The sequence below is a fragment of the Astatotilapia calliptera genome, chromosome 4, assembly GCF_964374335.1.
Source record: "Astatotilapia calliptera chromosome 4, fAstCal68.1, whole genome shotgun sequence".
Classification (NCBI taxonomy): Eukaryota; Metazoa; Chordata; class Actinopteri; order Cichliformes; family Cichlidae; genus Astatotilapia; species Astatotilapia calliptera.
This window is the reverse complement of record NC_137425.1, coordinates 22,452,474-22,471,879: the sequence shown is the minus strand read 5'-3', so window position 1 is coordinate 22,471,879 and position 19,406 is coordinate 22,452,474. Positions and strand designations below refer to the sequence as shown.

The window sequence follows — 19,406 nt, the reverse complement described above, 5'->3', positions numbered from 1 at the left end:
ATTCTCTCCTCCCACAGTCCTTGCTATTGTTTACTTCTCCTTCTTCATCTTTTCTTCATTTGTGCCTTTCTTAAGGTTAAATAGAAGCTTTTAGGTCAGGAGAGGGTAAATGTCCCAGGAGGAGTGAGAGGGGGGTGACAGGGGCTGGTTGGGGTGTGGTGGAGTGGCGGGTTGGGATTCAGACTTGAAAAGCACTCTTCTCTTGCTTGATAATTACCAGTGAAGGGCTTTTAAGAACTGCACCAGCTGCTGCTAACGAAAGCTTAATGCAGAGCTGACGACAAAATGAAGGAGCGGAGGCAGGAGAGGATTTGAGGCTAAGATAGGTGTAGATAAAAGAACTCACCGTCCTGCAACATAGCCACAACCAGATCGTGGGGATTGTTGTCCGTCAAGGCTTTCTGGCAAGATTTCCGGACGATTTTCTGATGCAGGGTTTCCAAAGACTATTTTAAAAAAGCACGTATTCTCAACTTTCAAATACTGCCATGCTGTCAGAAACCTCCAGGTCTTACCAAATTATCCATAAGATGTACTTTAGCGTCTTTTCCTTGATACAGCAGTATACTTTTACTTGCAGGTTAGCTGCCAAAATCTGTTTGATTAGCTTTAGAAAGAGATCACAGTTTGGATCAAATATATGCAGGGTTGCGCAAACCCTGCACATTAAACTGCATTTCAATACAATGCCATGGGGAAAGGAGAGCATCAGTAAGAGGTGAGCTTTGAGTGAAGTGAGTCATCTGGCCTAAATCTGGTAATGTGTGTAATGACTGTAATAATCACTAATCTAATTAAAATATGAAGGTTTCTCACAGGACAAAATCCAGTTACCTGGGTAAAAGACTCAAAACCCAGAGGAGAAATTTCTCTCAGTAGCCTGAGAACACTTTTCTCCTTATGTACTGTAAGTGCATGTAGGGTGTATAGGTGCTAATAATAGGTATTAAAATCAAAGTGATATGTAAAGGTATCACACAAATTATTCTTATTAACTAAGCTCAATGTCAAACGCCAACATCAAAAGCCTTAAATAATCTGTAATAAAACTGTGAACATATACAGTCAGGTCCATAAATTTTTGGACAGAGACCTTTTTTTTCTAATATTTGTTTTCTGTTCCACAATGAATTTTAAAAGAAACAACTCTGGTGCAGTTGAAGTGCAAACTTTAAGCTTTAATTCAGTGGGTTGAACAAAAAGACTGTATAAAAATGTAAGGAAGTAAAGCATTTTTTTAACACAATCTCTTCATTTCAGATGTTTTATTTTCTGTTTTTGCAGCTTAGTGATGGCTTGTTTCACCTGCATGGAGACCTCCTTTAACCACATATTGTCTGTTCACAGCAAAATCTTCCTTTTATCTGTTGAATTGGTAATGACATAATGAAAGAATTGCCCACACCTGCCCATGAAACAGCCTTCGAGTCAATTGTCCAATTACTTTTGCTCATTTAAAAAAAAGGATGTCACATGAGCTAAAACTCTTAAACCCTTCATCCAATTTGAATGTGGATACTCTCAAATGAAAACTGAGAGTCTACACATTATGTCCATGTACGTTACATAACTATAATTGGAATATGTTTTATTAAATAGGTAAAAACTTTCACCTTAAACAAGGCACAGGTTACATGTTTACAGACACTGGATGGCAATGTGAGTATCAGTTGACTCCACAAACCACAGAAAGGAGCAAACCTACAAACCTACGCAAGCTAAATGGAATAAAAACAAATAAAATAAAACACAATAAAATTATAGTAACTCTGTGCAACATATAAATATATTGCTTACAAATGTCTGTGGTTATCATGAAACCTTGATCGATCTCATTGTTTTTGCCATGTTTATTAACTCACCCTACTCCTTTATTTTCTTCTATTTTGTCCTGCAGGTCTTCTTTGGTCTGTTCTGCTTCTGCTTTCCCGTCCATCTCCTAATCACTATAAACTGACTGGTTCTTGTATAACGGTTTGTTACTTTACCTGAGCACTCAAAGGAGTTTATGCAACATGCTTCCTTCACTCATTCACAATTTTCTATGCTTAAGTGGTTCCTGCCGAACAGTCGGAGACATTCACACTCTGATGGATGTATTGGAGAGCAACTTGGGGTTAGTATCTTGCCCGAGGATATTTGGCATGCAGACGGATACATGTCTTACTATGTTTTTTTATTCTCTGTGTGTGTAAATATTATGCTATAAAACAGTGGAGATCACGACATGAACAAAATTATTCAGACTATTTGCAATGAACTTGCAACCTCGCTGCCTTTAAAATGGTTGAAGAGCAGATCTGCGATCACACCAGTCTTCAAAGCGACTTTGGTGCATCAAAATGCCAATAAATGGAATGACTTCAATTAACTGAGATAAACTGGCAAAAATCACAAATCTGTTGCAATGTCCACAGAAATTCATGTCAAACAAAAATTTACATTAACAACTTACATTTGTTGTCTACTCAGAACCTCGTAGATTTGAAACAAAATGTTTGAATTATAGCAGGCACTGTGCAACCTTGCTTTTACGTAGAGTGAGGCACATTGCAGAAGAGTTGCACTCATTTATGAACTAGACTGCAATTATTTGCAAACCTTCACTAGTCTGTCTGAAAGTGACTGCAGTCAGACAGTCAATGTTTGGACGAAGGCTGCCTCCCACCAGGTGACCTCTGTAATTGCCATGCGATCAAAAGTGGTCGTATTGTGCCATCCTATTTTTAGTGACTGAGTCATTGGGGGTCTCCACGCTACATTTTCATGTCCCATCGCTTCCCAGAATTTGTCTGCATGTCTACAAATCTACATGTTTTGCTCATATGTGACTGTTTTTTTTTAACATTATTTAGATGTTTTAAATCTCTTCTAAGTAGATGCATGTGGAAAGTGCCAGAACCTAGTTATTTCTTTCATCATAATGCCGCTGAAAGCTACTACAGCTCCAACAACAGCAGCAGATTGTTTACATTTGAACTTTGAAGTCTGTAGGCTTCACAAAAAGCAATTTTATAATGCTGAGAAACCGAAACAAAACCGAAAAGCAGAGAAAGAGCAGCCAGATTTGCAAAGACAAATCCCCATGCACCATAAAACACCAAAGACCTGTTAACTGACTGCTCTCCACTTGTGCATGAAGCAGGCTGCTTAGAGAACAAGTTTAACAGCTCAGTAAACATCCATTGCTTTCTCTTCATCAATTATTAAAACAAATAAAAACAGCTCTTCCTGTCACCATTGACTGAAATGGACCCAATGCACAAATACTGCAGCTTTAAGAAAGTTACATGTAAAATACACTTTTTTAAAAACAAAAACAAAACGTTTTTTTGAAGGCTTCAGTTAGTAGGAATTTAAAATTAAAACAATGTGACACAGCGATCGACCAGTCGTGCAGTTAATGTATAATTTTAGGAGAAACACTTATTTACCAGTAATTTGTTCTATTGTACTTCCCCACAGGTGTCTCACAGACCATTCTAAGAATTCTGTTAGTAACTAATGTAATCAACTTAAATTTATACTTGCATACAATTCTTAAAGCTCTCTATTCCTAGATTTGGCACAAACATCCACCAAATGTAATCTACAAAGTCTGTAAAATAATGCCTGTGTAACTTAGTATGATCTTTGAGCAATGCCAACAGCGATGCTAAAACGATCACTAGTTAAACTAGCTTCTACACTAGGGGTGGGTTTTGATTATCGATTTATCGATTAAAATCGATTCTAGCTTGGATAACGTGATATTGACTCAATAAAATCCAGAATCGATTTTTAAATATGAATGTATTTTGCACGAAACGCCAGAATCTCAGGTTAAACCTCACAAACTTTCAACAACCACCAAACACCTAAAACAGTAAATGAGAGCAGGTACACGGATTCTGCACAAAGACGTAAAAGCAAAGCGTGGACCCGCCGACGGATCAGAATCAGTGAGATGTCGCTTTTCTCACCCGACGGCACGGACACAGGCGGGGCTGAAAGCCGACAGCTCGCTGATTCTGATGTTTCTGTGGGTCTGCGCTTTGTGTTTACGCCCTTTTTGAGCTGATTCTGAAGCTGCAGGTTTTTATCTCTCTCCAAAAATATTGACCGAACCAGCAGCAAAAGAAGATCCAAACTTTGCTTCACATAAACATCGTCATGAATTCCCTCTGACCTTTCCTGTTTTGCTTCCACCACGATAAAATCACACTTCATGCAGACCTCTCTGTCTCTGTACTTCAAGAACAGTTTCCAATCTAAAAATCTCTGTTTTCTGCATTATTCACTTGCTTTTTACGCACAAGACTGCCGTTGTTTACAGCGCTGTTTTTTTCCTTTTAATTACTTCCGAAAAGAAAGCCTCATTTCTGCTGTTCAATACTGAACAAATTTAAACTTTTCACTTTTTAAAATTATGCAAAATTGCAAAATGCTTGGCTGTGTCTCTAATAAAACCTCTGTAACTTTGCTCTGCTTCACTTCAGCAGCATCAGGTAATGTTCATATGTTGATTAATGGTTTTCTTTCATTTTTGATCTACTGCAGAATATTTTTAAGGTCATCTGCTATAAAATCCCAGGCCAGGAAAATCTTCTTTCTTTTTATAGATAGAAAAATCAAAACGATTCTAGAAATCAGTGACGATACCCAGCCTATTCTACACTGCTGCCACTTTTCATTAGAAAGTGCAAAATCTTGTCCACTGCACATAGTTTGTGAGCACCATAAGTATATGGTAGAGATGAGCCTGTACATATATCACTACTATCAGTACTAACATTTCAGACTGAGTGGTAGTAAACTATTTGCTGCCTTTAAAGATCTGTCATCATCATTAGCTTAAATACATATTAGCTGTAACCACACCTACACGCACTGATATAACAAGACAGCGAAGGGGAGCTATCTGATTCACACCGCTGTCCATTACTAATATTCAACAGGAATGTATGCTATCACAGCTACAGCAAGCTAGCCAGAAAGCTAAAGGTAAAGCACCAAACTTAGGGATGGTAACTAACAACGGCAAAAGCCTGCTTTGGAAACTATGCCTATATTTCCCAAATGCATTGAGGGCAGTGATGCAATCTTAAACTTCATCTCGTTGAGCACTGATGCACCAGAGTGTTGTGTGTATGTGTGTGCACTTTTGTGAAGCATTTTGGTCCTGCAACTTTTGGAAGAAAAAAATGTTACTTTTAGAAAAAAATGTGTTTGCCTCATCATATAAAATGATTATAATTGCATATTAAAGGAAATGGTTGTACCAAAGTATAAGAATTTACACTAGTGGTGTAACATCCTTCCCTCAGGTTGATAGGTACAGTAGAGTGCATCTGTTTGTGCCTGCTAACAGTCTAAACCCACCTTAAGTAAACTACACAAAACATGGCCCCGCACGAGGAATGCTTTTCATCATTTTGTCGGTCGCATTTGGCTCGATGGCCAGCCTCTCTCAGCATAACTGTCTAAACGGCCATTTGCCCTTCTTGTCTGTTTCCTTTCGTTCCCAACCCTCCCTGTCTTTCCACATATTCTATTTTCTCCCTCCTAATGCCTTTCTTCCCTTACCTCAGCCTTCAAACTGGCCCATATCTGTCTGCCTGTTGTCTTGTACCATCTTGTGTGTCTTGGCCTTTTGCTAGTCCTCAGTCTCTCTCCTGCCAATTGATGTACCTCTTACACCATCCCTCCCTCCCTCTCTCCGTCTGTTTGTTGTCAAAACCCTCTATGTCAGCCTTCTCTTGATAGTATCGCCTCTAATACATCTGTATTTCTGTCCTTGGAAGCACTCTGCTCTTTTGTCTAGCCTTCTCCAACCCTCCAATCTGTTTCACTACATTTGGCTTGACCTTTTCTTTTAATATCCCAGTCTTTCTGTTTGTTGCTGCATTTTTCTATATGCATGTCATTTTGATTCTGAGTGCATAAAACAGAGCCCATGTTAATTCATTCTGGAGCAACAGAACACAATTTCCAGCTGGATTTAAAACGGTAAAACTTGTACATTTGAATTCAGGTGACTGGAACTTTGTGAGAGGAACGGTAGTGCCACACGCAACAAAAACTAGTACTATGCTTCATTTTCCCCTTCATCCTATGATGATTTTCTAATCCTGTTGTATGATATAAAACTGAAGGCCTGCAAAAAACATATCATAAAATTACCTCATTCGTTCTTCGTTACCTTGTTGTCTGAAAGCCCGGTGACTTGGTCGACAAACTCCTCCTGAATCATGAAGGCGGCCAAGTTGGCAGTGTAGGAGGCCAAGAAGATGACAGCAAAGAAGGCCCATACTGACACTATGAACTTGCTGGTGGTTCCTTTTGGGTTTTGCACCGGCACAGAGTTGTTGAAGACCAGACCCCACAGCAACCACACTGCCTTGCCCATGGTGAAGGAAGGGCCGTGAGGGTCTGAAAACGAGGAAAGAGAGTGTGTGTGGGAAAGCGAGATGGATGGTATAAAATTAGAAAGAAAGAAAACAAATATTTCAAAATCTATTTGTAGAACAAGTGACATGCAATTTAAACTACCCAATATTAGAGCAGTGGACTTGTGCTTCTGTGTTAAATTTATGTCGTAGGTATATTGTAACCCTCCTGAAACCCTACGGCATAACTTGACGTGTACCTCCTTAGAAATGTGACGCAGCAGCACCACAGCAACACAGGCATAAATGTTGGCATAGGCTAGAATCAGTGCAGAAGTCTAAATTAAGCTTTAGTGTCCGTACTCACCTTTTCCCTGTGCCAAGTTTCTGTTGAAGCCAAGAGGACTGATGTATTCGAACATGAAGACAGCCATTGCAGTCACCAGCAGGAGCATCACAAACATCATCACCCACACTGATGCACTGAATGGCTCTGTGAAAGAAAGAGAGAAAGTCAAGAGAACAGAGGTCGTGCTAATGCTTAGCTAATACTGCACTTTTTATAGCTTATCCGTCACTTTTTCTTATCATTTGCACACTCCTCGTCTTTCCACAAACTGAAGGAATAAACAGGTCAGAAATACCGTATGCACACACACACACATACTGAGGGAAGAACTCCATGTCCAAGCAGACCGTTCTAAGTTCAGAAGCCCTACAGATCTCACCCCACCCACCTACCCCAAACCACTTGCATATATACTGGCGTTCCTCCTATTTGGCTGTGGAATAAGGGGTACAGTATAGAAAGCCCTGGTGTCAGCACTCCTGTCCTCCCTCTGAGCCCTTAACATTACTGCAGAGATTAAACTCTGCTCTAATGTATGGGAGAGCACTGCTGGCATAGGGCCGCACACCGGGATGTGTGCATTTGAGTGTGCATGTGCAGAGTGGCAAGCAGCCATTATGAGGTTTTCCTGCTAAGCCCTTATAATTTCCATTTTCACACCACTAACTGCATGCTTCCACGCATGTCAGCATGTGTACTTGCGTGTGCGTCCTTGCTGTGTGTGTTAGAGTTTGTCTTTTTCGTGGAAATTCCTGCAGCCAATTTGCATGTAAGCTTGTGTGTGCATTGGGTCAGTGGCATCGCGAACTGTTGTGGATGTCAATGTTAAAGCACTCTGCATCAAATGAACGTGACTGAGGAACCATAACGGGGATATCCGTGGTCTCTTAGGTTAAAATCCTGCGGTTAAGTGCCTCTCAGGTAAGTGAGAGTCGCTGTGGCAGGAAGCGGGCATTCAGCTAAATCCCTCAGATGAAAGAGCAAGTATTGACAGCTGTGTAACAGAAGTGAATTATGTTGTCAGTGCTGTATCTGAGGGAACACACACACACACTCAAAACAAACACTGTTCTATACTAACACAAACCAGAGAAGCAAACAAGACAGGTTTTCTTCTTGTTCTCTCCTCAGTCTAACAAGAGAAGAGCAGCTATTTGGTGACAATTACCAAGGAAGGCTGATGGGGACACAGTTCCATTGCTACGGGACACCATGACACTGATCCCAGTTTCCACGAACGGGACGGAGAAATCGATGACCTCAGAACGCTCCTCATTGATCGTCAGAGATCCGACGGCCATGACGGCTTTCTTATAGACCACCTTTTCAGGGTAGGGGGAGGAGGAGGGAGGAGAGCAGGGACATAAGAGGAATGATTGGGGAGAAAGGAAGAGAAAGTTACAATCTACTCATCCGTTCATCCATCTGGATCCATTTCCACCCCAGCTGTCACAGGGTCAAAAGGTGGAGTACACCCTCGATAGCTATCACAGAGTAGAACAAATGTCTTCATTAGGCTAACTACATGTTGTCTCTTCCACCCAAAGTAAATGTTGACAAATCTGTGCACAAGAATGTAAAGATTACTGATTGCACATAAATAAAGTTTTTAATCTCATACTGAAATTTAATCAATGTAGCCAATATGTAAGCAGTAGTGCAAAATAGGATTAAAACAAATACAAATAACATTCAACCCATAAAATGAATTAATTAAGCATTAAAAAATGCAAAGTTTATAGTCTTAAAATTAACTCTGGAACTTGGGTCTTCAGGTCTGAGTTGCTATGGTAACAGTTGTTTTTTGTTTTTGTTTTTTACACTCTGTGAACATTTGCTCTGGCGATATTTAAATTTATTTTGAAACGTAAAAAAATTGGAAAAACTAAATGATCATTCTAACAGTCTGCTTTAAAAAAAAGCACATTTTAAATTGTTGGTCACCTTTTTTAGTTAAATCTGCCTTTGATTACAGATTACTTAAGATCAAACTTTCCAGTGGGCATCAGTTCTGAGGTTTGGTTGCTCACACATTTGTTGCCCTGCAATATTTACCTCCTGATCACATATAGGGGTCATTGTTGGCGAATCGCTAGTTCAGGGGCTTGCATGTTTAAATGTTGTGTTAGATTTAACGGGACTCAAACTCAAAAAAGTTCATCTGATCAGCAAGATATTTTTTGCAAATGTGAGATTCAAGAACTTTATTTACACCAGTTACACGCCAACGGATGCATCAGGGCAACTCATGGCTCAGTATCTTGCCCAAGAATAAGTTGACACGCCAACTGGAGATCGATCCAATTACGTTTTCACACAGTTACGTTTTCACACAGGGCCAGGTAGGTTTGGATAGCTGTTTTCACTTCATTCAAATCATCATTAATCATCAATCTGCCTTTTGGATTTACTCGGGTTATCTTTGTCTAATTGAAATTTGTTTGATGATCTGCAACATCCAACATGCAACAAGTAACTGAAAGGAAATTTGGAATAAAAGAATGAAACACCTGTATGATATCATAAAAGGTATACCTGTGGGGTCAGCAGGTACCCCACTTAGAAGAACGAGGATGAACTTTAACCTTAATACATGTTTTCATCTGAAATGTATCACTTTGTATTAGCAAAGTGCTGCTCCATCAAAGCACATCTCCACAATGTGTGATGATCTTAGTTTCCAACAAGATGAGTAATACGGTAGTTGAATAACACAGGCACACTTATATATACACACACAAAAAGGCTCTTTTTACCTCTCCCACCATCCCATTCCAGACGTTGTTGATCTTCTTGCCATGCTTGCCATTGGTAACCAGGTACAGGTCATAGGTGAACTTCACATACTTGGCTATCTTTTTCAGAATGTCGATGCAGAAACCTTTACAGCACTTCTTGATATACGTCCCACCAGCCTCAGTCGTGTTGCTGCAGAAGCACAAAACACAAAGACCATCAGCAGATGATTAGTCTTTCGCTCGGTGTCAGCGGTGGGAAAAAAACAAATGGCATCAACGCAATGATTGAACACTGAAGTAAACATTGACAGAACAAATACCAGCTCTTTGCATAGCCTGCAAATCCATTTTTACATCCACGTTTAGGTAGGGAACCCTCATTCATTCATTCATTAAAAAACAAAAGGAACATTGTTTGCTTCATTTTTTCCATCATGTTTGTTAAATTTGTGATTGCACCAGTGAACAAATATCACCCTGGGTCTTTTTCACCTTTAAGTTCAGGTCAATCTATTCAGGAATGACTGAAGATTAGAAAAATATGCTCCCTTTTCTCCCAACGCCTCTCTGGAGAAGGAAATTTTGACGGCGCTGCATCTGCAAGCCTTGTACCATCTGTGTATATGAATTTGAGAGCAGAAGAGTTCACACACAAGAGCACATCAACTTTGAGCCACCTGGGAGTCTCATTTAACTTTTAGATGTGTGCTAATTAGAAGACGATAACCTCGTCCTTTAGCGTAACAACAACCTGGGCAAAAACTTGATGGAAAGTAAGGAGGGGACCCCCGCGCATCAGGCTGTGACTCTGCAGTACCCTTCAGAGATGAAACTTTGTCACTTTTAAGTTATTCTGCAGCACCAGGAAAAAAGAGATAACATTTGCCAGTTTTTCGCAAACTCCCTCACTAGTCGCCATCAATCTGTCAAACAAATGTCTCCCCAAGTGGAATTCTTTCCTGTCTTTGAACTGGAAAGGCATTTACTTTCACAGTCTAACAGTTTCACACAAGAAAGGGGAAAAAAGAGCCAAGTGCCGATATGTCAGCAGTTATGAATGTCATTCTATGAAACCTGCAACTTTTGAACACCACACTGAAACACTAAACAACCTTTAATCCATCACAGAAGAAATAAAATAATGGGCTTGACTCCTTTTTAGTGTAAAATAATGTCTTTTCCTAATTGCATTTGCAGCTCTGTCGAATGCAATGTAACTTTTTATTTTGCTTTCCTGATCCACACATTTCAACAGTAGCTCAACAGTTTGGACACCAGTGGCAATGGAATAAAATCACAGAGTGGATGGACGGAGAAAAAGAGATACTGGCTTGAGGTTCTGTGGGTAATGTGGTATGAGCTTAGAAGCGCTAATTAACTTAGTCTTCTCCACAGAAGAGGTCACACTAGGCAGCGGCTGCGCTGTACTCTTTGATATGTAAATTTCTTGTCTTTATTCCAAGCATGGCCGCTTTAAGCACAATATGCAATATATTCTTGTGATGTTGAAGTAAGAATGAAATTGTGGTAAATGTAATGCAACTACAAGGAACAGGTTGATGTTAGCCGAAACAAGGACAAATAACCCAAGTTTCTGGCAGATTCAGCTGGTGGGTAATGGTGGGAGCTGACAGAGTAAGCATATAGGCCAGAACTTAGCTGCATTCACGAACACGGCGTTCCCATTTAGGCAGGCCACTGTACAGATCAGGCAGTAAGAGCATGTGATGTTATGGAGGCTGTTTGTGAACTTGGCAGGCCAACTTGATATAGAAACACTACAGGGCCCGAGGGGTCTCCAGGGAGGAAAGTGTGGGTCTGTGTATGACTATGAGAGCGTTAGTGTAAGTATGGCTTGCTCTTAAGCCAGGCCTGGATGAGTGAATTTCTGGTTCTGCATGCATGGGTACTCCTTCAACCCCAATCCAACCCCCGTTCACCACTCCTGGTCTGCCTCTCTCCTTCCCTCCATCTATCCCACTTTCTCCAAATGGGCGCTTCGGATGCTTGAGTGGGAATTGCGCTGTGGGAGGCTGAAAAGCAGCATTGGCCTGTGAGTGAGTGGACATGTGGCCACAGAGAGCGTACGAGCTCGTAAATGTGTGTTTGTGTTCCTCCTTGGAGATGCTTTGCTCTCTGCCCCACTTCACAGTGTTTTCTGGATGTAAATCACTGTCAGCCACTTCCCTAAAACTATCGCCGCTTAATCAACTCTGTTTGTGTGACGCAAAAAGAGCTGCAGACAGACGCGTTACGCATTGAACGAGTGACATAAAGTGTGTAGACCTTTTTTTTCACACATACATTAAAGCCCTGAACTGTTCTAGACTCTGTGTGACATGTGACATCGCAGATCTGTTTCCTTTGCCCAAATTGATCCAGTATTTAGCAACAAGAACATTGCTGATTGCTACATGTGAGAAAGGGCAACTCTGAAAAATGCCCAGACTTGATCTCCTAACATTTTCTGGTATTTCCATGTGGAAAAAATGAATATCTATAATAAATATCCATGAAAATGTACGTGATCCAGACGTCATTTATTATTACGCTGATTCAGCACCACTCAAGTCACTCTGTGACATACACCCACAGTGTGTGTTTGCGCTCCAGGAATATAATATAACAAGGGGCTAGAGGTATTTTGGCGTTAGTGAAAAAAAAGAAGAAGGAAGAAATGGTATGGAAGGAAGTAAAATGCTGAGTTCAGCAGCCACCTCCATTTTCAGGAGGAAAGAAGCTGCTGCAAAGCCTGCACACTGCATCGCTTTCCGTGTTCGTGAGAGAAAGGGGAGAGCGAGACAGCATGCACTGACAGAGGAGCGCAGAGACGGCGCTGTGGAAAATGAAATACGGATGATGTAAATTTATTACCTTCTGATTATCCAATACACTCTTATGAAACTTTCTTTTATGCGGTCCTTAGTTTTTCTTCTCATACAACAACATTACGTGTAAATCAGTTAGACTGCGAGTAGAGTGTATTTCAGACCATTTCACTGTGTTGTGCTTTTCCACAAGACAAGGTAAGGAGGAAGAGAGTGGGTGAGATGACTTAAGTGCAGCTTATTGTGTTGCAATAATAAGCATGTGTGCCATTACAGGACCGCGTTGTTAGATTAAGACTAGCTGTAACACACACTTACATTTTTGTGCCTTAGGTTTAGATGATTTTAATGGATGCATTTTCTTTTAACTTTCTTATATACTTGAATATATATCATTGACATAGGCGGTAATACTGTATCTCGTTCTCATTTCCTTGTTTTGCTTATTACGGCTGCATTTACACTTGCATGATGGATGTGTCCCTAGTAGGAGCAGGTATCGAGTTTTTTGAGGTGTGATATATACTGTAGGTATAACATACCTCAAAAACTAGATGTTCAGAGTGGCCACTTGTTGATGAGACCCAAATTTTTTGTATTTTGTAAGTTAGGACCATAAATTTGAAGACAATGACTAATTTCTTTGGTGTAGTTTTGCTTCTGTGCACCAAAATAGTGGATTTTAAATCAAAAGATCAAGACGTGACTGAAGTGCAGACTTTCTGCTTTCATTCAAGGGATTTAAGGGATTTAACAAAAGCAGTACATTAACTGTTTGGGATATTTTTTATACATAATGCCCTATTTCCAGAGGCTCAAAAATAATTGGACAATTGACTGACAGGCAGTTCCATTGCCAAGTGAGGCCTGTTCCCTCATTATTCCATGACAGCTGAGGTAGATATTCCAAGTGTTTAACTTGCGTTTTGGTTAGCTGATTGTTGGAATGCTTAATAAGAGTTCTTAAAATGAAACAACACCAATACTCCTGGGCGACTATGGAGGACAACTAAGGTGAATGACTGCAGAATGTTTTTCTTTAGTTATAAAATCTGAACTTTAACAAATTAAAAAAAACACACAATCAAACTAAGTCACAGATCCAAAAAACTACACAAACTGTATCCTTGTACAGATATTTGTGAACATAACTGCATTTCAGATGTTTGTTCATTCTGTTAAAACAAAATGTAATCAAACATTTTTACACCAGTAATATTTGGTGATTCGCAGTGAAGCAGCTTTACTGCATTTGCTTACTTAGCTATCTAGCTAACACTGCAGCATGATAGATGGACAGATATCCCACTTACTCTTTGATATGCTTCCTACACGGCACAGAGTTCCTCATGCAGGTACCAGTGAGTCTTTCCACGTCCTCCACAATGACAAAGGGTTTCTCCTCTAAGGTGACGATGGACAGGTGGTTGTCATCAAGCTCAGCGTCACCAAAGGAGTTGAAACGTGGCCACACGGGGTACTTCAGTGTCAGACTACGATTGTCCAGTTTCCCCATCTGGTGAGAGAAGAGGAAAGTAGGAAACAAGATATAATAACTGGTGGCTAAAAATAGAACACCTGGCACATTTCCAATGGGCTACAATGTATTGCTTTTCAATTACTGAGTAGGCTGGAAGTCAATAGACTGATTGTTGTTTGGGTCACACTCATGGCCTCACATTTACCTCCCGGGAGTCTAAACTATCACGCTGTTCTGTTGGAGATGGTTATAAGTACAAATGAAGTGAAAGCAGTGAAGAAATTGCAGTTGCGATTTAGTGACCATTATATACTTAACTTTCCTAATAACATACAGCAGAAATGAGAAAAAACAAAATAAAACAAAGGATTTTGTGGAAAAGCTGCAGCCAGCATATACTGTATGTTGCTCTTTGGCCACAGTAAATGCCTGTTTGAATGTAAGGTAAAGCACGGCATATTAAATGCATGGCCTGCAGGGTTGGATCACAAAATGCACACAGTGATATTGCTATGCATGCAAACCCATACAGAAACAGAGATTTAGTGTGACAGTATGACAGTTGGGACTCTGTTGATAATTCAAAAAGTTTTCAGAGCTGTGATGTCACAGTTTCCCCTATGGGCTATTTTTATCTTTACCTACTGACATCTCTCTGTAGATCTATGTGTGTGTGTGTGTGTGTGTGTTCGTACATAAAGTATACATATATATATATATATATATATATATATATATATATATATATGCATGTTTATGTCAGGGAAGGCAGAGTGGAATATCATAAACAGCAACAGGCATCGGGGCAGAAAATGGCAAAACACTGCACTAACTCTTTTCCTCCATCTAAGAAATCTTTCTGACATCTTGTGTGTTTCCATCTATCCTAGTACTGCACACATGCAGACAGAGGTATTGATATATTTTCATTCGTAGACGTTAGTGACAAGATTGCGAGCAGGGTTGCAAAAGGTTAAGCTAAACATAGTTTCTTTGTTTTAGGTGTGTGGGGGAAAAAAAACCCTAATATCTTAACGCAGTTGCACCCGACACACATATCATAGCAATGCTAATATGTCAGCCACTTGACCTCGAAGTCATGAGACAGTGTTTGTTATCCGCACACAACCACACGCACACACACACATGTTGTTGGTTCGCCTGCACGCCTGGCTAAGTCATTAACAGCCGAGCAGAGAGGAGGAAGTGAAATTAGCATTTTAATTGTTTTGCTTTGAGTGGTTTTCTATCCTCTGACAGGGATTAGAGTCTCTTCTCCACTCTTAGTCGGCACCGCTGTCAACAGCTCACTCTGCTGTCGGCTACATTCCTCAAACTGTGCGTGTGTGTGTGCATGTGTGTGTGTGTTTGTGTTTGCGTAGGCATATGTGTTGAGGAAAGCAAAGCCGGACGGTACGCTGAGGTGGCACCCATGCTTCTTGCGTGTAATCGTTAGTCTCAAGGGATCGGCCACATTTTCCTGTCTGTCTTAGCCCAGCTGTTTTGCATTTCTCAATCGAGTGAGTGCATGTGTATGCGCCCATCCACATATGTGCGTTTGTGTCTGTGTGAGTGTTTATGCATTAAAGGGGTGGAGATAATAGAACATTTTAATGGGAAAGGAAAAATGTAATTCCTGTATCATAATTATGATCAGACAATAAAGACTGGTTGTCGACCTCAGTCATTCGGTTGGATGTTAGAGTAGAGCCACTGCTCCTCATCATCAAATGAGTCAGTTGAGGTAGTTCAAGCATTTGACCAGGATGCCTCCTGGGCACCTCCTAGGTGGGGTGTTCTGTGCATGTCCCACCAAGAAGTGGCCTTGGGGCCGACCCAGGACACCCTGGATGGATTAAATCTCTTGGTGGGTTTGGGAGCACCTTCATGTCCTGCCAGAAGAGTTGAAGTAGGTGGTCCTGATTTGAAAGGGGAGGTTTAGGCATTTCTGCTTCGACTACTGCCTACTGCTAACGTCTTGAGGCAACTGTTGTTGTGATTTGGCACTACAAAAATAAAATTGAAATGCATTGAATTACTAGAACATGGGCCCAGATGGATAGATGGTTGGATGGATGGATGGAGATCCCTCCTACCGAGTTCATTTTCTTATCCTCTCTCCTGTTTGTACAACTAAATCCTGTTTGACCCGTACGGCCATTAATATCATCTTTGAAGAGTAGTCCTGATTTGGTTGGATGAGTCAATAAACTAAGAAGCGTGATAAATGCACTGCTCAGAAAATAAGAGGGAAAGGAGGAGGAGGAGGGAAAGAAGAAGCTGACTTCAGCAACTCCTCTGATTTCCTGTCCTGCTGTTCTCCTCTTCCCTCTTCCTCCCAATCGCTCTTTCTTTCCAATTAAAGAAAGAGGGGCTATAAATTAATTCCCATAGAGGTAGGAAGATACTCTCTATCGACTGGTCAGAGAACAAAATGCTGAATCTACCCACATCTAATACCAAATATTGTGCACATGCTGTTCATGGAAAGCAGTGCACATGTTTGTGTATGTGTGTGGTTACAATCTTAAAGTCTGTGGGATTACAGCATTATAACAATCCACGCCGGCAATCCTATCGCATCATCACTCTGAAATAGATTTAGAGCCACTTGGTGGCGGGATGACACTCTGTCCCTGAAGTGCGGTGTATACTTCTTTGTATACTTTTTCTTAAAGCACTTGTTTCATCTACCACTCCTTCTTTTGTCATTTCACACTTGTTCCGCTTTGTTGTTCTTTCTATTCCATCATCATCTTTCTTTATCTTTGTTTCTTTAAAGGTCTTGCTCTTTGTACCAACATGTCTTTTTCTTCATTTCATTCATTTCATATTTGTCTCTTTGTATTACACTTTTTCTGCCCACGCAAACCTACACACACACACACACACACACACACACACACATATTCAAGGGCTATAATAAACCAGTACCTGGATGAATAACAGATAGAGTATGATAAAAGAATAAAGTAAAACCGGGGTCATGGCTTTTACACCAAGCACATTCTCTGTGCCAGTCTCACGGGGAGAGTTATCGTTGTGGCAAGTTGCATTATGGGAGAATGAGTTCCTAATAGCATGGAGAAACCCATTCAGTCATAAAATAGTATCTGTCACTCCTGTCAGACAAAATTATGTCAGGAAAATGGATTCTGCTCTCCCTCTCCTACACCCTACGCTTGCTCCGAATGTGTGCATGCGTGCGGGTGCACGTGCACGCCGCCGTTTGTGCGCGAAAAATGAGGGCATAGAGAAAGAGGATGAAAGAGTGGAAAATCGAAAAGAAACGGAATCCATTAATTTAGACATATTTCTTTAAAGTGAAGCTCTTTCACAAAGGCTCAGAGAATAGCGACGCCTGAATCGAAGACGCATGTGCGTGTTTGTGTGTCGACTTGCATGCACGTGGGCTTTTCTGTGCGTCTGCTCTCCATATTGTGATTCTCCAAGCACAAATCCCATGCTGTCTGTAATAATTATTTTGTGAACTGGCTGCTAACGCCACAGCAGTTCCTGAAGCAGTTTACGCACTCCATCGACTCAGCAGGAATAAAATATAACATCCTGGTTCTGATCGGTAAATACACTTTTCTCGTGCTGTTGATGAAGTCATGCTTTAATGCAGCAAACAATTACAATGCTGTAGACTTTCATAAATAAGAAAAGGGCAATATACAAACAGAAAATGTAATATATTTTGATCAAATAAGAGGTTCATGGATCTAGATTTGGATATGTAGTAAGTAAGGATTATGTTTCCTTGTACATTTGTTGCATCTGTTGAATAAACAGTAGTTTGAAGCAGTTAATATTTTTAGACTTTGATTGTTTCAAAATTAAACAATTAGGAAAAAATGTAACTAGTAAATGGTAACTTTAATTATTTAAATGTTCTATTTACTGTGATTTTAGCTAATTTGTGATGAATGCCTAGTTTTATTTGATCAAATCGCATCAGGCAGAACATGAAAAAGTGAAAGTCATTCACAAAGAACCTGCTTAGCAAGAGTAATAAGGTTATAAATTCAGATTCATATTTGTAGAATGAAATGTAAAATATCTCTTTATAGATGTTGTGTTTTAGACATTTTTTCAAATTCATATTAAGTGAAATAAATATTTTAACACCCTGTGATGAATCGCGTTACTTATATGTGTTAAACTAGTTATGAAGCAATTATAAAGTTATACACTAGTATTCAAGGGGCCAGACATTCTGGACATTTTTAAAGTGCTCTACACCAACAGTTCTCCAGACTTTTTCCACTCATTTTCAGTCCAGACTTTTTACTTGACCATTTTCAGAACAATGTGCTTTTGTTTTTGCCCTATGAATTATTCAAGTAAAGGCACCTAACTCCAGGGATGAACCAATTTTGTGTCTACATTAAGAATTTTACATTTTAGCTTTAAGCACTTTGTTACTTGTAGCCTGTCACGAAAGCAAATAATTTGTCATTTATTTAGTTGAGTCCATGAATGTCAAAGATAACACAGGTTGACGGGCATTAAGTAGTATTTTTACACCAACAAGGTGATTCTTAAAGAACAATTAGTGTAACTTGTTCTTAAAAAATAAAAATTAAAAAATTCAATAAATAAATAAAATTGGAGGAAACTGGAGAAGTGGAGAACAACAGTGACAGGCACAAAACACTGAGTATCTACAGCCATCTATAAAGCATAGTGGAGGTCGTGTCATCATTTGGGGCTTCATTTCAGCCAGTGGTGTTTGGGATATGCAGAAGAATATGCAGAAAATACCTCCTCAGAGACAGGACATCAACATTATTGAAGCAGTGTGGGATCATCTAAAGAAGAGCTTTGAGTGTCCTTTAATAGGCCTGGAGGACCATTCCTGAAGGCTACTTAAAGAAATTACAAGACAGTTGCCTAAGAGTTCAAACTATGAGGAAGAATAAATGTGCTGATACCAAATAATGACATATAAGCTCTTTAAACACAGCTCTCATTCATCCCTTGAATTAGGTGGCTTTTCATGCTTGAATTATTCATAAATCAACAAAAACACTAACACACAACTCCTCTCAAATTGATCAGGTACTGGACTGAAAATGAGAGAAGAAACAGCAAATGTCCAAATAATGTCCATGTACCCATTCAAATCTTTTTTTAGCCTCAGAGTGATTCTTTTCTGTCCCATTCAAATATTTGTCGCCTGGCAAACTGTTCGCTGATGGGCTGTAGTTACATCGTAGGGTTTTAAAAACCTTAAAGAGCTTTGAATAGTCGTAATAAAAACCCAGAGAGGCAATAAGTGATCACTGACTATTTTTAGGGGCTCGTTTAGATTAAATAGAAAAAGATACAAAGCATTAAAACGTGCTAAAATGACAACAGCATTAATTAACGCAGCATAGTTTGGACCTTGAAGCAGGGTTAATACATCATCACTTAACAACTGAATTGTTCGAGATCACATGATCCGAGTCTGGCTCCTTGGAAGCAAAATGAGGGGTGACACAAGACAGTACTGCACAAACTGTACTACTGTATATGAATATGGCAAGTCCTTTCTGGTTGGTCCCAAGTTTGCTGATATAATTTCAAACTAAAAGAACCAGTTTAAGATTACTTAATATGCAGAAAACACTAGCTTTTATATTTTACTTGTAATTA

At 39.9% G+C, this 19,406-nt stretch overlaps 1 protein-coding gene across 1 annotated transcript in view; it reads right to left on the bottom strand.

Moving 5' to 3' along the window:
• The window catches only part of grin2aa (glutamate receptor, ionotropic, N-methyl D-aspartate 2A, a), a 159,322-nt gene that overhangs the window by 13,911 nt on the left and 126,005 nt on the right, over positions 1-19,406 (bottom strand). The window contains exons 6-10 of the mRNA XM_080300951.1: positions 13,597-13,799; positions 9,474-9,645; positions 7,886-8,039; positions 6,736-6,861; positions 6,182-6,411 (exon numbers count right to left, since the gene is read on the bottom strand). Of these exons, the coding sequence (XP_080157077.1) occupies positions 6,182-6,411; positions 6,736-6,861; positions 7,886-8,039; positions 9,474-9,645; positions 13,597-13,799 (885 nt within the window). The remainder of the gene's footprint in view (positions 1-6,181; positions 6,412-6,735; positions 6,862-7,885; positions 8,040-9,473; positions 9,646-13,596; positions 13,800-19,406) is intronic.